The sequence below is a fragment of the Triturus cristatus genome, chromosome 4_2 (assembly GCF_964204655.1).
Source record: "Triturus cristatus chromosome 4_2, aTriCri1.1, whole genome shotgun sequence".
In the NCBI taxonomy this organism is placed as follows: Eukaryota; Metazoa; Chordata; class Amphibia; order Caudata; family Salamandridae; genus Triturus; species Triturus cristatus.
Genome location: NC_140586.1, coordinates 555132777 through 555147327, shown reverse-complemented (window position 1 = coordinate 555147327; position 14551 = coordinate 555132777). Strand labels below are relative to the sequence as shown.

The following is a 14551-nucleotide window of genomic DNA, read 5'->3' as shown; positions in this document are numbered from 1 at the left end:
AGTATTTATTGTATTCACTCAATCAAGACTGATGGCACACACTGAGAGACTGAATCCAGACCAATCAGTTAGGTATAAAAAAGGTATACTTATGTTTTATTTTAAGAACCAAGCAGGAATTGGCACAGGTAAGTAAAATATACTCTCAAATGCACAATTCTACAAGGAAATGTAGTGGTTGAATTTGCAAATGTTACAGGTTGGTACTGGTTCAAAACTCAGTTTAGATTACACAGTAATTACTTTTGAAATACTTTTGGATCACTTTGAGATTACATTGACTACTGGAGCGGTATGCCTAGATACCACAGCATGGATCTTACAATACACTGTAAGTAAGACTCTTAAGCCTTTACAGAGTAGTTACTTTCTCTCCATACAAACATCAGTTCAACACAAAACATTTTTAGGGACAAAAACACATAACATTGGTTCCTGTGGGAGAAAATTGGCAATTGGTTTCACAGGTAAGTACTCGACTAACAAGTGGGAGTTTTGGGAGTTAGGACCAAGATTCCCCAAGGTCTAGGTTGGCACTCAAGTTGCACCACCAGCGGCACTGGGGCGGCTGGAGAGGGATTATAGTCTCCCAAGTTGCAGAGAAGACTGGTCTGGCCTCTGGAGAGCCAACAATCCAGCACTAGTGTTTATAGAGCCGGGAGGTGTCTGTGGGACAGCAGGATCCACAGGTTGATCGTCAGGTTGCCTACATGTGCAGGGGAGTGACTCCACTCCAAGGGAGATTCCTTCTTGCTATCTTGATGCATGCTGAGTTGTGGGGGGCTCAGGAGGATGTGCAGCCACGCAGGTTGCAGAACTTGGAAGAGCAGGGAGATGAAGTTGCAGTAGAAGCCTTCCTACCAGAAGCGGTCTTTGTCATGGTTCCTGGTTCGGTCCAGCAGCAGAGTACAGTATCCAACAGCAGAAAAGTCTTTAGACAAATCTTCATGTAAAGCCAGTCGGTTCATGAAGACGAAGGCCCCACCCTCAGGGGAGTCCTTAAGTAACCAGAGAGGGGGATGGACTACTTCTAGGGTGACTCACCAATCGGCAGGGGGGGGGGGGGGGGGGTCAGGGACGCTACTCTGATGGAATAACCAGTCAGATACTCCCAGGGGCCTCTGCTCATCTAAGTTTCAAGATGGCAGATTCAAGTGGCCACCTGGCAGAGCTCTGGGAACTTCCCACGGGAGGAGCGGGACAGGGGGGTGGTCACTCCCCTGTCCTTTGCGTAGTTTTGTGCCAAAGAAGGAGCCACAGGCTCCTGGATGGGGGCAAACCAGTTTATGCAAGGAGGGCACCAAATGTGCCCTTCAAAATGGAAGCTAGGGCCCCCCATATTTTGTACCATACACAGGCATACATGCACCCAGTGCTTGTTTACAGCAAACACACACCGTACAGCACTACATCCTTCATGTATTAAACCACTCATAGGCACACATACGTCTAACACATGCATGCACGGCACAGTACTGCATTATCACTGTATGGTACCCTTCCCAGACACACACCCAGCGCAGATGCACCACTAATTTGCTGTGCAGCACTACTCACCAAACCGATGTAGGCCAAAGGTGAGTTAAGCAAACAGTAGCAGAACTTTAATGGAGTAGGGCTCACTCCAGTGACGAAGGTTAAAAAGGACCTGTTCACTCCTACTGATCACTACATGGTATGTTGCCACCACCGCTCTTGTGCTGCTCAACTACTGGTGCAGGCAGTAGCCTTCCACCCCTAGGAGGTTATTATTATTATTATTTACTCACTTGTATTGCGCAAAAACGAATCATCCCCAAGGGGATCTCTCGGCGCATGGGAGAGGAACACTCAGTAATTAGAAAAAAAGGTTAGCACTTTGGGCATCCCTCCCAGTCCAAAAAGATAGCAATCTGTGAGACAGGCCTATGTCATTGTGCACATGCATGATCCATGTTTGCCTATAACAACAAAAATCAGCATTAGAGATCTAGGCATCAGTAGAGTCAGGGCAGAGGAACACGTCCATTACCATACCAACATTGACATATTGTTGTTTTCCACGAAATGAAAAGTTGGGACCTTCAAAAGTGTTTGCTAAAGGTTATTCAGTATCATTAACTGTCTTAATGTCAATGCCCTACCTCAGGGATGTGATAGCAGGGTCAGTCTTGTAATAACTATTCCTCCTCTGATTGAATGAGTCTACAGTGGCAGTATGGACCATGGATAGTTTTCTTGTGCAATGGTACAGGCTTTGTTGAGGTCTGTGCAGTCATTCCTAAGATTAGGCCTCATATGCAGCACAGACTTTTAAAACAAAATAAATAGAACAAAATACAGATTTTTTTTTTAAAACTGTTAACAAATAGAACACAATAAAAGCATACCTATGAGCTTGAAAATGATGTTCTCCAACACAAATGTCTAAGTCTGAACAACAACATTTTTTGTAAATGGAGAGTAAGTCTTCACCTAGTTTTGATGCTGTTTCAAGTAGTAAATCATCTAAAGGAGAACACAGAAAAAATCTCGTAAGAGAATGTCTTCAGTCATCCCATAATACAATATATCCCAAAGGAGCTGGCATTCATAAAGTTGTGTTATATTCCTCTCAATTAAAAGTGTAAATTAAATTCAGAGTGCACCACTCAGACTCCGTTTGAATTTGCAGTGGCACATTAGAAAGGACAACAATAACAAAGGATATTTGCAGATTATTATAACACTTGAGTAGGGCAAACCAAGAGAAGCTATATCTTTGAATTGCTGACACAACAGAGAAAATAATAAATTGTAATAAGAGTGAATACTAAGATTCCTCAAAAAGAAATCACTTGAATATCCAAACACTGGCTTCTTTACGGTCTTCACTCTGCAGTTCTGCCACAGGTTTTAAAAAGCATTGACAATGAGAACGATAGATTTGTAACTTTTGAGTATTATCAACCAATAATCTGATTTACACTGAATTTCTCAGACCATTTCTTTTCCTCAGAAACTGGCAAATTCATGGGGAACCTATGACTGGGGATGTAAACATCATCTCCTGGTGTTTGCTTTGGGGATGTACACTAACCATGTTTAACATCCACACATATAAATGAAACCTATGCCCATGACACTTCAATACTTCTAGCGTTGTCAGTCATATCTTGGACAGGAATCATCTATGACCTCTACCAGGAGCAAGTCAAAATTGTCCCTTGAGAAAGCTTTATGATAGTAGACCATCGGATGCAAAGAACTCGAGTCTTTTTGTACCTAAAAGGTAGACTCTCAAGCATTTTATAGCTAAATACACGATTAAGGAGAAGCAGAAAGATCTGCTGCTATATCACTCATTTGGACCAAACTATGTTGCAGAAATGTACTCATTCCTAGAATAAAAGACCGCTGATATTTGCAGGAAACATCAAAAACACTTGAGGCCATTTGATACAAGAAAAACAATCAGATCTTTGCATGGAAAAATCAGACCACTCACCTTGGAACACAGTTTCATGAAGGTTCTCTTTTTCACTCGTGCAAAATGAACTACAAAGAAGATGTTGACCAGAATGTTCCATAGAAGAATTATCATCAGACGTTTCTAGGTCTTCAACATTATTCAACGGGATATCTTCTACAACTGATTCTGACCCTTTCTGAAGTGTGATCAGGAACTCTTTTTCAACCTCTTTAATATTTCTCTCTGAAGAATATACAACGCTAACCACAAAGAAAAAAAAACCTTGTTGAGCCATTAAAAACCTCCAAGATTCAAACGAGTCTAACAAATATTATACACATTTTTTTTAGACATCCACATTTTCTCCTTTTTGCATACACAAGATTCACCTTGGTGATCGAAAACAAACTTCCACAATGCCTGTGTGCAATGGATTTCTGAAGGAGAAAATAATGTAATTTAAAAGCTACTTATAGTTCTTTTTTTTTTCAACAAAGAAAGGCGAGCATTGAGAGAGGGCAGCTAGTCTGGAAATAATGAGGTTTGAAGCAGGGGGGAATGTTCATGATTATTTCTTGTAAACAAATGTTTACAAACAGAAGCACTGACCGCTAACCAAATCTGTGAGTTAGGTCAACCTTTGCAGTACACCTATCTTTAGGATGACCCGTAAACATTTACTTTAGACTAACACTCTCAAGATGTAGGATGAGTGCTGCTCACAGATGACAATCCTGTGCTGCTCTTGATATGTGATCTCTTCCAAGGAGCTCAGCATGTCATAGACCCAAGGGCGGGAGAGCAGGTTGAAGGTTCTTTATTTGGAGGTGGTTCATGGGAGACTGGCAGCGTGAATGCCTTGTCTTGCTGATGTGGGTACTGGGATCTGGTTTATCTTTTCAGTGAAGAACTGACATATTCTGCTGCACTTGTTGATACAGTATGGAACTGCAAAATCTGGCTGGAGATGGATAGAGTCTGCCTGCTTTGAAAAGTGTGGCGGAGGGCGGCCAGCACCCTTCTTAATCACTACATCATGACTGTATACTGTTGCATGTGACATGACTGACAGTCATAGGTTTGTTTTTGAAATACATTTAAGAAATCGATTTCAGAATGTCATCCTTTTCAACAAAGCAGACTATATCTGTTACCAGCGTGCAATGATTGTTTTGTTTTTTGCAAACTACCAACAAGTACAAACAAAAGCACTTTCATAGGGTTTTGCATGATATTTTTTTCTTTAATGATTTTATTGTTTTATCATAACCATGAGAAAAAAATGAAAACCGCTAACAGGCATCCCAAACTACCATCAGAAGCCTGATTGTCACCAACTGACCGCCGCGCAGCTGAAGAGCAGGCAGTATCTTGGCTCAGCATTTACATAAAGTAGGAGAACTAAGTGGAAAGTGAAGCAATTGTATAACTTAGTTCACTGACAGTTTTTGAGCAGCAGTTGTTTACCAGTGGTAAGGACTTTATTACTCATTTGGTTGATAGTCCTAACAAGAACTGGCAACACCAATAGGGCTGTCTTATTCGGTCTATGTTCATTGATGTGTAATAAATTTGAAAGCGCTAGCAGAAGTCTCACTGAGAGGTACCCAAATGCTGGTCATTGATTTACTTGTGAGAAACTGTCGCACATCTGTCAGCAGAATGTCACTCATAGATACACACAGAAGCTGTAAAAATGTCACACATAAGGGTGCATGAAAACCTGGAGGCTATGTTGCTGCTTTCTGCAGAACTTGCAGCTGAGCTCCGAAGAGAGGACTCAGGGTGAATTTGAGTGAATCTGAGTGAAGTGCCACAAGGGATGAGCTGTGACCTATTCTGGGACTCTCGTTGGCACTACAGGTGACAAATTCACTGTACTGTACACGCTGTGTCTGGTTCAATGTACACAACTTGCCTGGATTTCGGTGGGTTCTCTTCCCTCTTTTGGTGTGAGGGATGAAAAATCCGGGGAATGGGCTCATGGTATATTAGAGGGACTCTTAGGCGATCTAAATGTGACTCTACTCACCAATATTAATTGAAATGGAAAGTGTTGGTGGATTACATGATGGCCTTTGACATGAAGGTACTGTGCGGCCTCCCAGAGCTTCAGATCCCTTGCCCCACATTGGGAGTGCCATATTGGATAGGTATATTGTTGTGTCGGGCAGAAATCATAAGACTGAGTTAGCATGCAATACTTCATATATACTGTCAGCATACGAATTCTCTCAAATGGTGTTAATATGGGAAGGACAGAGTCACAAGAGCCTCCCAACAGACTAAAATAGTCTAAATTGAGGGGAGCTCAAGAGCCTGGCGTGCACAGATAATACACGAAGGCTGCTCACATTTCTTTACAAACCGTGAGGAAGTCTGGTAGTGGTTAGAGGTTGGTGGCAGAGTTGGGGCGGGCTCTGGTTGCGGCAGGCCTTCGGGCCCACAGCATGGACGTCATTGGAACAGTGGATGGCCAATAAGTGCTATCCAATCTCGGGATCTGTATCAGGCAGAGAGAACGTGGTGGTTGGGTCGGATAGTTCTTTGGAATTCGTGAGATACCCTGTTGAGACGCCATTGGAACAGGAGGAGCTTGGTGCTTCTGGTAGAGAAGTGGAGAACGATCAGCCTGCTACTGCTTCATGCTAAGAACTATGGCATTCCCATCCCTTTGTTCTCCATTTTTCCCTTATGAAATGTCAAATCCAAAGCCTGATGAGACTTACTATACAATTCTATTCGTACAAAGTATAACGTGGATCCTGTTCACATTCGGATCCCAGTACCTGGTTATCATGGGCGAGGGTAGTTCATAGTTATATTCACACCCTCCGTTTGTTTGGTACTACTCACAGATCTCTCATAGATTGCCGCTGGGTGAGCGGGAGCCACTGGAACTCCCCGCTGAGTAGATTTAGCTTAGTGGTGAATTGTTTATTATTCCTATTTCTTTCTTTTATGTGTTCTTAACAAGGTGTTAACATTGTTAGGGGATCATGGGGAGACATGAGTTGTTAGTTGATATTTATGTTTACCCCAGGAGACAGGGAGAGGGGTATTGTTTTCCTATATATGGTGTAATCGGTATTCAACCAAAATGACTAAAAATATAACAACACAACCAGTCACGCCACATCACAAGGTGAGACATATGGCGATGTGCATGTATCACTTTTGGGGCAGAGGACCAAGACATCTTAGTACCCCTGAGGCACAGAAGATGGTGATGGCTGCTAATGTGAAACAAAAGAGTCCACACCGTCATTAAACGCCCCCATCGTTTCTTCAACAAGTGCACTTGATGGAGGAGGAGGTTCTTTAGGTGTAAAAGAAATGGAGAAGGGTGTTTGCTGCAATGTACTCCTCATATGCAATAGGAGCAGAGCACGAGTCGGGGGTACACACAGGTACACGGCGTCCACCCACTATTTTCACAGGGTGGACACCGTCCACCCTGCCAAAACATTTGGCCACACACAAATATGCTGAACTTCTCCCAGTGTAATTTTGAGACACTGGGACACGTTCAGCAGCGCTTGCACGTTTAGTCTGCTTTCGGTTCCTGGCAGCAACGTGCAGGCGACGATTGGATTTTTTTTCACTTCCAGCTGGGCCGAAGTTAAGGGGCCATCAGGCCTCTTTTTGTGTTTAGAAAGCTTCATTAAATAACATAAGCCAAGTAAGACATCATTACAGAAAGAATCAAAGGCAATGTAACAGAACAGTAGAATAAAGTTGAATTCTTACAATAATAATAAGTGCCAAAAGGGAAGCAGGGAATATACTTAGGGGAAAAGCTTTTAAAGTTTTTTTTTATTTATTGGGCAGGGAGGGGCAATAGAAGGGAAAAGAAATAAAAAAAGAGGAAGGGGAAAGAAGGGAGAAAGGCAATCAATATAAAAAGTAAATATCATGTAATTAACGTACACTAATAACTGTATATATAAAGAAAAGCTCTTTTTGATCGAGTATCGCGACTGGAGGTGGCGTGGAACCTCAAACTTACATGCAAGTGCAACAGAGGGGAAACAAAAGCACACCGTTTGTTATCTCTTCACAGGTAGTTAAGAGAGGCATGCGGTGTTGCTTTTTACTTTGTTCAGTCCCTGTACACAAGTCCATGCACTGTAAGAATGTCACGTGTTGGTCTGTCCCAGTATCTACACAAATAATTTAAATAGCACTATTTTATTTCTTTTATAGCGCTACTCATACCAGTGCAGGGTGTTAAAGCGTTTAACATAACATGCATATTATCCATTGCCAATAACTCATGTAAGTGTGCATATCAATGTACAATATCCGTTACATAGTGTATAAGTCTCATGTCCTTCATAGCTCACTGTGCTATATTAGAAGGATTACAATTTCTGAACTGCAAGTAACAAAAGGATCTCTGTGTTCAAAGCAGTAACGCACTTACCTATCTACATAAAAAATTTCATCTGCGTGTGCTTTACAGGACAAACCTTAATCTTCTGTACTACTTTCATTCATATCTGGGACTACACAAAAAACAGATCTCTCCAACAAATACGTTAAATCTCATCATTATTATTCCAGGAGATTCAATGGGCACCACTGCAGCAGATGCCTTAACCCCATAAAATATTTTAAAATGCAGACTTTGCAACTAATTAAGCAGAAAAGATCTGCTACCAGTTTTTTTGTGCAGGGCGAGTAAAAAAAAAAAAAATTAATAATAAAAAGGAATATGCTACTTACCAGTATGCATCTGTTCTTGGCATGTAGAGCTGCAGATCTATACACTGTGCATAGATCGCCATCTGGTATTGGGCCCGGATGTTTGCAGTTTGTTTTTCCTCTTGGAAAGTCTTTGGAAGTCACGAGTATGGTGACTCCTCCTTTGGTTCGTATTGCGCATGGGCTTCGGCTCCATCCTCAGATTGTTTTTCGCCAGCAGGGAAAGATGGAGCGTAGTAGTAACAGTAAAGAAACCCATGTATGTTGTATCTAAATAAGATAAACTGGAACGGATACAGGTAGCCGGGGAGGCGGGTGGGCGTGTATAGATCTGCAGCTCTACATGCCAAGAACAGATGCATACTGGTAAGTAGCATATTCCGTTCGAGGCATATGAGCTGCAGATTATACACTGTGCATAGATTATATAGCAGTACCCAACCCTAGCGGTGACCACCGGCATCCGTTGCAGTTGTTTGGAACAGTGTTTTTAGTACAGCCTGGCCCACACTAGCTTGTTGCTTGGTTTGCACATCTACACAGTAATTTTTTGTGAAAGTGTGCGGTGTTGACCATGTTGCTGCTTTGCAGATGTCATCTAGTGGTATGTTTCCTAGAAAAGCCATAGAAGCCCCTATCTTCCTTGTAGAGTGGGCTTTAGGGGGAACAGATAGTGTTCGTTTTGCTTTGTGGTAGCAAATCTGTATGCATTTTACAATCCACCTAGCTATCCCTGATTTAGAAATAGGGTTGCCTTTATGTGGTGAAGAGAAAGAAACAAATAGCTGTTTGGTTTTCCTGAAAGGTTGTGTCCTTTGGATGTAGTAAAGTAAAGCCCTTTTAACATCCAGTGTGTGTAGAGCCCTTTCCGCAACGGTTTGAGGTTGTGAGAAAAAGACTGGTAATTCTACCGACTGGTTTAGATGGAATGGAGAAATGACTTTGGGTAGAAATTTTGGGTTGGTGCAGAGTACAACCTTGTTCTGATGCATTTGGAGAAAAGGTTCCTGTATAGTGAGTGCTTGTATTTCACTAACCCTTCTGAGGGAAGTGATGGCCACTAGTAAAGCTGTTTTCCATGTGAGAAATTGGAGCTCACATTTATGTAATGGTTCGAAAGGGGGTCCCATTAACCTTGTGAGAACTATATTCAAGTTCCAGACAGGTGAGGGTGGTACTCTGGGTGGAATTACTCTTTTGAGGCCTTCTATAAAGGCCTTGATGGCAGGCACTCTGAAAAGTGATAGGTGCTGTCTGTTCTGTAAATAAGCAGCAATTGCAGCGAGGTGTGACCGAATGGAAGTATATGCTAGGTTACACCTTTGTAGATGGAGTAAGTAACATATAATGTGCTGTATGGACACTTTTTTTTTTTTTTTTTTTTACTCAGCGCCTTTTTTATTAAACATGCAGAGTGTGCAAAATCACAGTATTTTACAAAACTCTTAAACATACAATCCTTGATGTGTCTACAGAAAAGAAGGCCGTGGGCAAAGAGATGACATCGGATTAAAAGGCAACTGTTCTCTGTCAGAAAATCCTTCACACGAATAATGAAGCCTTTGTAAAATTCACTGAAGGGATTGAACCGTTGGATTTATTTACAATGAAATGCAAGGGGATAATTTCATGGGCATAATTATTACTTGAAGGAGAGGCATGGTGCCCCACAGAAGGTTCAAGCTGGTGCAGGGATGGCCCTGGGACGTAAGGAAGATGGGAAAGAGGGAAGAGTGAAGCAGTAAGCAGGTGAAATCTGCTTTTTTCCTTTACGAAAAGGTTTGTGCTAAGGTTCCCCTCATATCTCCTTTTTGTGGCTGGCTCCATTTGTGTTATGGGCTGCATACTATACAAGGTGTGTTATATATTTCCTATGCTGTGCATTTTACACCAAAATCAGAAGCATCACAGAGTTCAATAGAGGCCTCGGATTTAGGCAAATAAATACAATAACTCAAATCTATAACCATAACGTGGTGTTCCTCAATAAGATAAGACACCATCCTTGATTGCCCTCACAAAACCACTATGCATTGTAGGATCATGAAGAGGTGACAGAGAAAGGAAAACATCCTACTTCTTATGGAACTAGGTGCCGGATTGATTACACTGACCAGCACATGATTTATCAACACATACGGTGGAGGTTGAGCGGGTATATTCCAGGGTAAACTGTGAAATGTATAGAAAAAGAGATGGATTTTAAAAAGCAGTGTCTCGCTGGAAACCGATATCAGCAGGGGTAAAAATATTCAAATGTTCAACCCAGCCACGCACTGGCAGAGCCTTCAACTAGAGTGGGGCAATGGAAGGGCATGAGAGCAAGATGTATAGGAAGAAAGCAGTAGTGGAGCAAATGGTCCATGTAGAAGCCAAGTTGTAACTTACGGAGGGCTTGTAGGATCTCCAGTCATGCGTCTCACACCCATCTTAATTCATACACTTGCCATTAGATCAGTGGAAGGAGCATTGTTTTCAGATAACTTTTGCGTAGCACATTTTTTCCATGCAGTACAGATCAAATCCTTATGGTGCCGACCACAGTTGGATGCCCAATCACAAAACATGGCCTTCAAAATGGCCACTTTGCCATCTAAATTGTAAACCTTGTTTTTTCCTGGAGCTCTGAAAATCTAGATCTTGGTGCCGACTAGTAAATATTTTGGGTATTAGAATCCCCAGTATCTACTGGCAAGTGTAGGAGTCCTAATCTCAAAAGCTTACTGGGTACAAGTAGGGGGTCCAAGTCCTCAGTATGAACTGGGAAACACTGATGGGCCAAGAACCCATACAATATCTACTACATAAGACTAATGCAACCAGGGCAATCAAGATGCACTGGCTACCCTAATCCCCAGCATTCACTGAGATCTGCCAAGACCTGCACCATCTTTGAGACAAACATTTGGATCAAGACACAAAACCTCCACTGAGCAACATTCTTGGTTTAAATTCCTCAAATCCAGAGAGGAAAATATTTGGAATCCATGTCTCAAATCCATTGTACAACATGTATGATAAGAATCTACAGACACAGTGGGAAATATCCTTGTGGTCCAGATCTTTATCACCTACTAAGCAACATTCATTAGGACAAAATTCCGTACAACATCTAGTAAGAGCAACTTTTGGGATCAAAAGAATCATGAAATAAAATGAGTTCCCAACCCGTGAACATAGTCAAGCCATAATGTAATCAACCCTTCAGGAGTTACCTATGATATTCTTAGCTTTCTTCAATGGCATGAAAGATTGCATCTTATGTTTTAACTCTGTTACTGTTTTCTCTTATGTAGTCCAAATCTACGTATCCCAGTTTAAAGGCAACCAGTCTGTTTACTGCTTAGTTTAACTGAAATATGCCCTACAAGTCATAGATTTATTATAATCTGTGGGAAATGTGTTCGACTCCAGTAGTCCTGGAATACCATATCCAGAGTTGTTTAGAACCCTAATTCCATTGAAGATACAAAACACCAATACTTTTCTGACAGAAATGGAGCTGTTGGTCACATTTTAGTTGATTCGATGAAGTCCCAGTCTTGATTGGCTGGTGGCTTTTTTGAACAAGTCCTCTGTCGGTGGGAGACGGGCTGGCTGCGCCTGAAGCTGCTTATTGAACGTCGTAGGGAACCCAACCTCTTCCAGAGGCGAAGCTGAGGTTCACTTGGGTCCTCTGGGTGGTAAGGCATGCACTCATGAGGGCCGTAGCGCGACTGGTCGAGTGCGGCGGGTTTGCATAGGGTCACAAAGATAAGGCAGGTGGCCAGCAGGAGGAAGATGCAGACGAGGGCGATAATGATGGGCAGCGGGTCTGCTTTCTCAGTGGCTGCCTTGGTGTGATTCAGTAGGATTCCCTCAGCAGTTGAAGACAGGAATCGTAGAGTGCCAGGGGTGGCGGTGCTGACATTTGTAGTTAGAAATGTGGCATTCATCTTTCCGTATTCCAACAGCTCTCTAAGCCTTGAACCTTCTCATAATCAAAGGCGATTTGGAGTATGTAGAGGAAGTTCTCTGCCTGTATGAATTGGCCTCACAATATCTCACGGAGCTCCTGCAGACGCGATGGTCCGATTTAGTATCCTTTCTCTTCGCATAGCTTTTCCCTTCCCCTCAGGTTGTTTTCCCACCGAGAGCGCTGCTGTGAGCACAGAGGCGGAGGCAGGCAAAAACACCCTGTATGGACACATTTAAAGGATTGATTGTGTTGTTGTGGCAGTAAACAACAAATCTTTTCCACTTTGCAGCATAGCATGCCCTAGTAGTAGGGCGTCTAGCTTCCCTGATAATATTCATGCAATCAGCGGGAAGGTTAAGGTATCCGAATTCTAGGACCTCAGGAGACAGCTGAGCTGGGTCCGGGTGCCTGATCTCTCCATGGTTCCCGGTTAGGAGGCATGGTGAGAGGTGTAGCTTTTGGTGTGGTACTACTGAGAGTTCCAGCAGTGTGGTGTACCACGGTTGTCTGGCCCATGTTGGAGCTAATAGAATCAGTGTTAGGGAATGCTGTTGTAGCTTTCGCACCACTAATGGAATTAGAGGGAGGTGGAAAAGCGTATGCAAATTTGTTTGACCAGTTCATCAATATCGCATTGCCTTTGGACAATGGGTGTGGATATCTGGCGGCGAAGCTTGGGCATTTTTTGTTTTCGTGGGTGGCGAATAGGTCTATGTGTGGATGCCCCCACTTCCGAAAGAACGGGTGAAGAACCTGTGGGTGAAGTTCCCACTCGTGGATCTGCTAAGTTTGTCTGCTGAGCAGATCTGCCACGGTGTTTTGGACTCCTGGGACGTGTTGGGCCAGGAGAAAGATTTTTTGCGGAATTGCCCATCTCCATATGCTATGTGCTAATTGAGAGAGCTGTGGAGAGTGTGTGCCCCCCTGTTTTTGAATGTAGTACACGGCAGTCATGTTGTCTGTATGAATGAGGACTGCCTTGCCTGAAATCTGCGTCTGGAAGGATTTTAGGGCGAGGAAGATTGCCAGTAACTCCAGATAGTTGATGTGGAGTAACTTCTGTTGCGGCGTCCATGTGCCCTGTACTGTGAGATGTAACAGATGAGCTCCCCAGCCGGAGAGCGATGCGTCTGTTGTAAGGATTATTTGTGGGACCGGGTCCAGGAACGGTCGACCTCTGGAAAGGTTTGTGGTGTTCCACCACTGCAGAGAGCGATGGGTGTGACCGTCTACCAACACCAGATCTGTCAGTTGCCCCTGGGCCTGGTTCCACTGGCGCGCTAAGCACTCTTGGAGTGGACGCATCTGGAGTCTTGCATGGGGCACTATGAAGATGCAAGAGGCCATCATCCCTATCAGTTGCATAAACACTCTTGCTGGGAAAGAGTGTTGACATATGAATTTTTGTCGCAGAGCCTGTATATTTGCAATCCTGGCAGGATTGGGATAGGCTATGGCTTTTGAGGTGTCTATGGTGGCACCGAGGTATTGTTTTGTGTGTGATGGTACCAGGTGGGATTTTTGATGGTTCACCGTGAAACCTAGCTGGTGAAGCAGTTGGACTGTAGCGGCGGTATGTTGCACACATTGTTCGTAGGACGTGGCTTTTATTAGCCAGTCGTCCAGATACGGGAAGACGTGAATGTGCGGTCTTCTGAGGTGTGCAGCCACTACTGCTAGGCACTTGGTGAATACCCTTGGTGCTGTTGTTACCCCAAACGGGAGCACCTTGAACTGGTAGTGTTGCCCATCCACCACAAATCTGAGGTACTTTCTGTGAGACTGGTGTACTGGGATGTGAAAGTATGCGTCTTTCAAGTCCAGAGTGGTGAGAAAATCGTTCTGGGAGAGAAGTGGAAGAACCTGTTGAAGGGTTACCATGTGAAAATGGTCTGAATGTATGTAAGTGTTTAGAGGTCTGAGATCTAGGATAGGTCGTAGAGTCTCGTCTCTCTTTGGAATCAGAAAGTACAGGGAGTAGACCCCTAAATTTTGTTGATTTATGGGGACCTGCTCTATGGCTTCTTTTTGCAGGAGGGAGATCACCTCCTGTTTTAGTAGCGTAGTATGTTCTTGAGACATAGGGCGGTGCCTGGGTGGAATGTTTGGGGGGGTAGATGTTAATTCTAGGCAATACCCTGAATGAATAATTTGGGTCACCCATCTGTCTGAGGTGATTGTCTCCCAGACATGACGGAAATGTTGTATTCTGCCCCCGACCGGAGTGGAATGGTCTGGAGGGAGCGGGGGAAAGTCATTGGGTAGGAGGTGTGGCAGAGCGGGCGGTATTTGTTTTGCCTCTGCCCTTATTATTATTGCCTCTGTATCCGCCTCTTTGATAGCCCTTTGTTAAGGTAGATTGAGGAGGGGATTTGTAGGACGTGGATGCACTATCCGAGGAGTATCCTCTGCCCATGCCCCGAAAGGAAGAGCGGCGAAAGGAGCGCCTAGGAGTG

At 43.4% G+C, this 14551-nt stretch overlaps 2 protein-coding genes across 3 annotated transcripts in view; both read right to left on the bottom strand.

Annotated features, from left to right (window-relative positions):
• Positions 1-14551, bottom strand: part of BTBD8 (BTB domain containing 8) — a 430373-nt gene that overhangs the window by 323789 nt on the left and 92033 nt on the right. The window contains exons 3-4 of one of the 2 annotated variants that reach the window (XM_085602178.1): positions 3467-3690; positions 2370-2487 (exon numbers count right to left, since the gene is read on the bottom strand). In XM_085602178.1, the coding sequence (XP_085458304.1) occupies positions 2370-2487; positions 3467-3690 (342 nt within the window). The remainder of the gene's footprint in view (positions 1-2369; positions 2488-3466; positions 3691-14551) is intronic. The other variant, XM_085602180.1, reaches the window with a different exon arrangement.
• Positions 11647-12072, bottom strand: LOC146834681 (uncharacterized protein C10orf105-like). The gene has a single exon (XM_085600132.1). The coding sequence runs from the start codon at positions 12070-12072 to the stop codon at positions 11647-11649; it is 426 nt and encodes a 141-aa protein (XP_085456258.1).

Bases quoted from the DNA above. Each gene is read 5' to 3' on its own strand.
- LOC146834681 (XM_085600132.1), bottom strand. From the start codon at position 12,072: ATGAATGCCACATTTCTAACTACAAATGTCAGCACCGCCACCCCTGGC.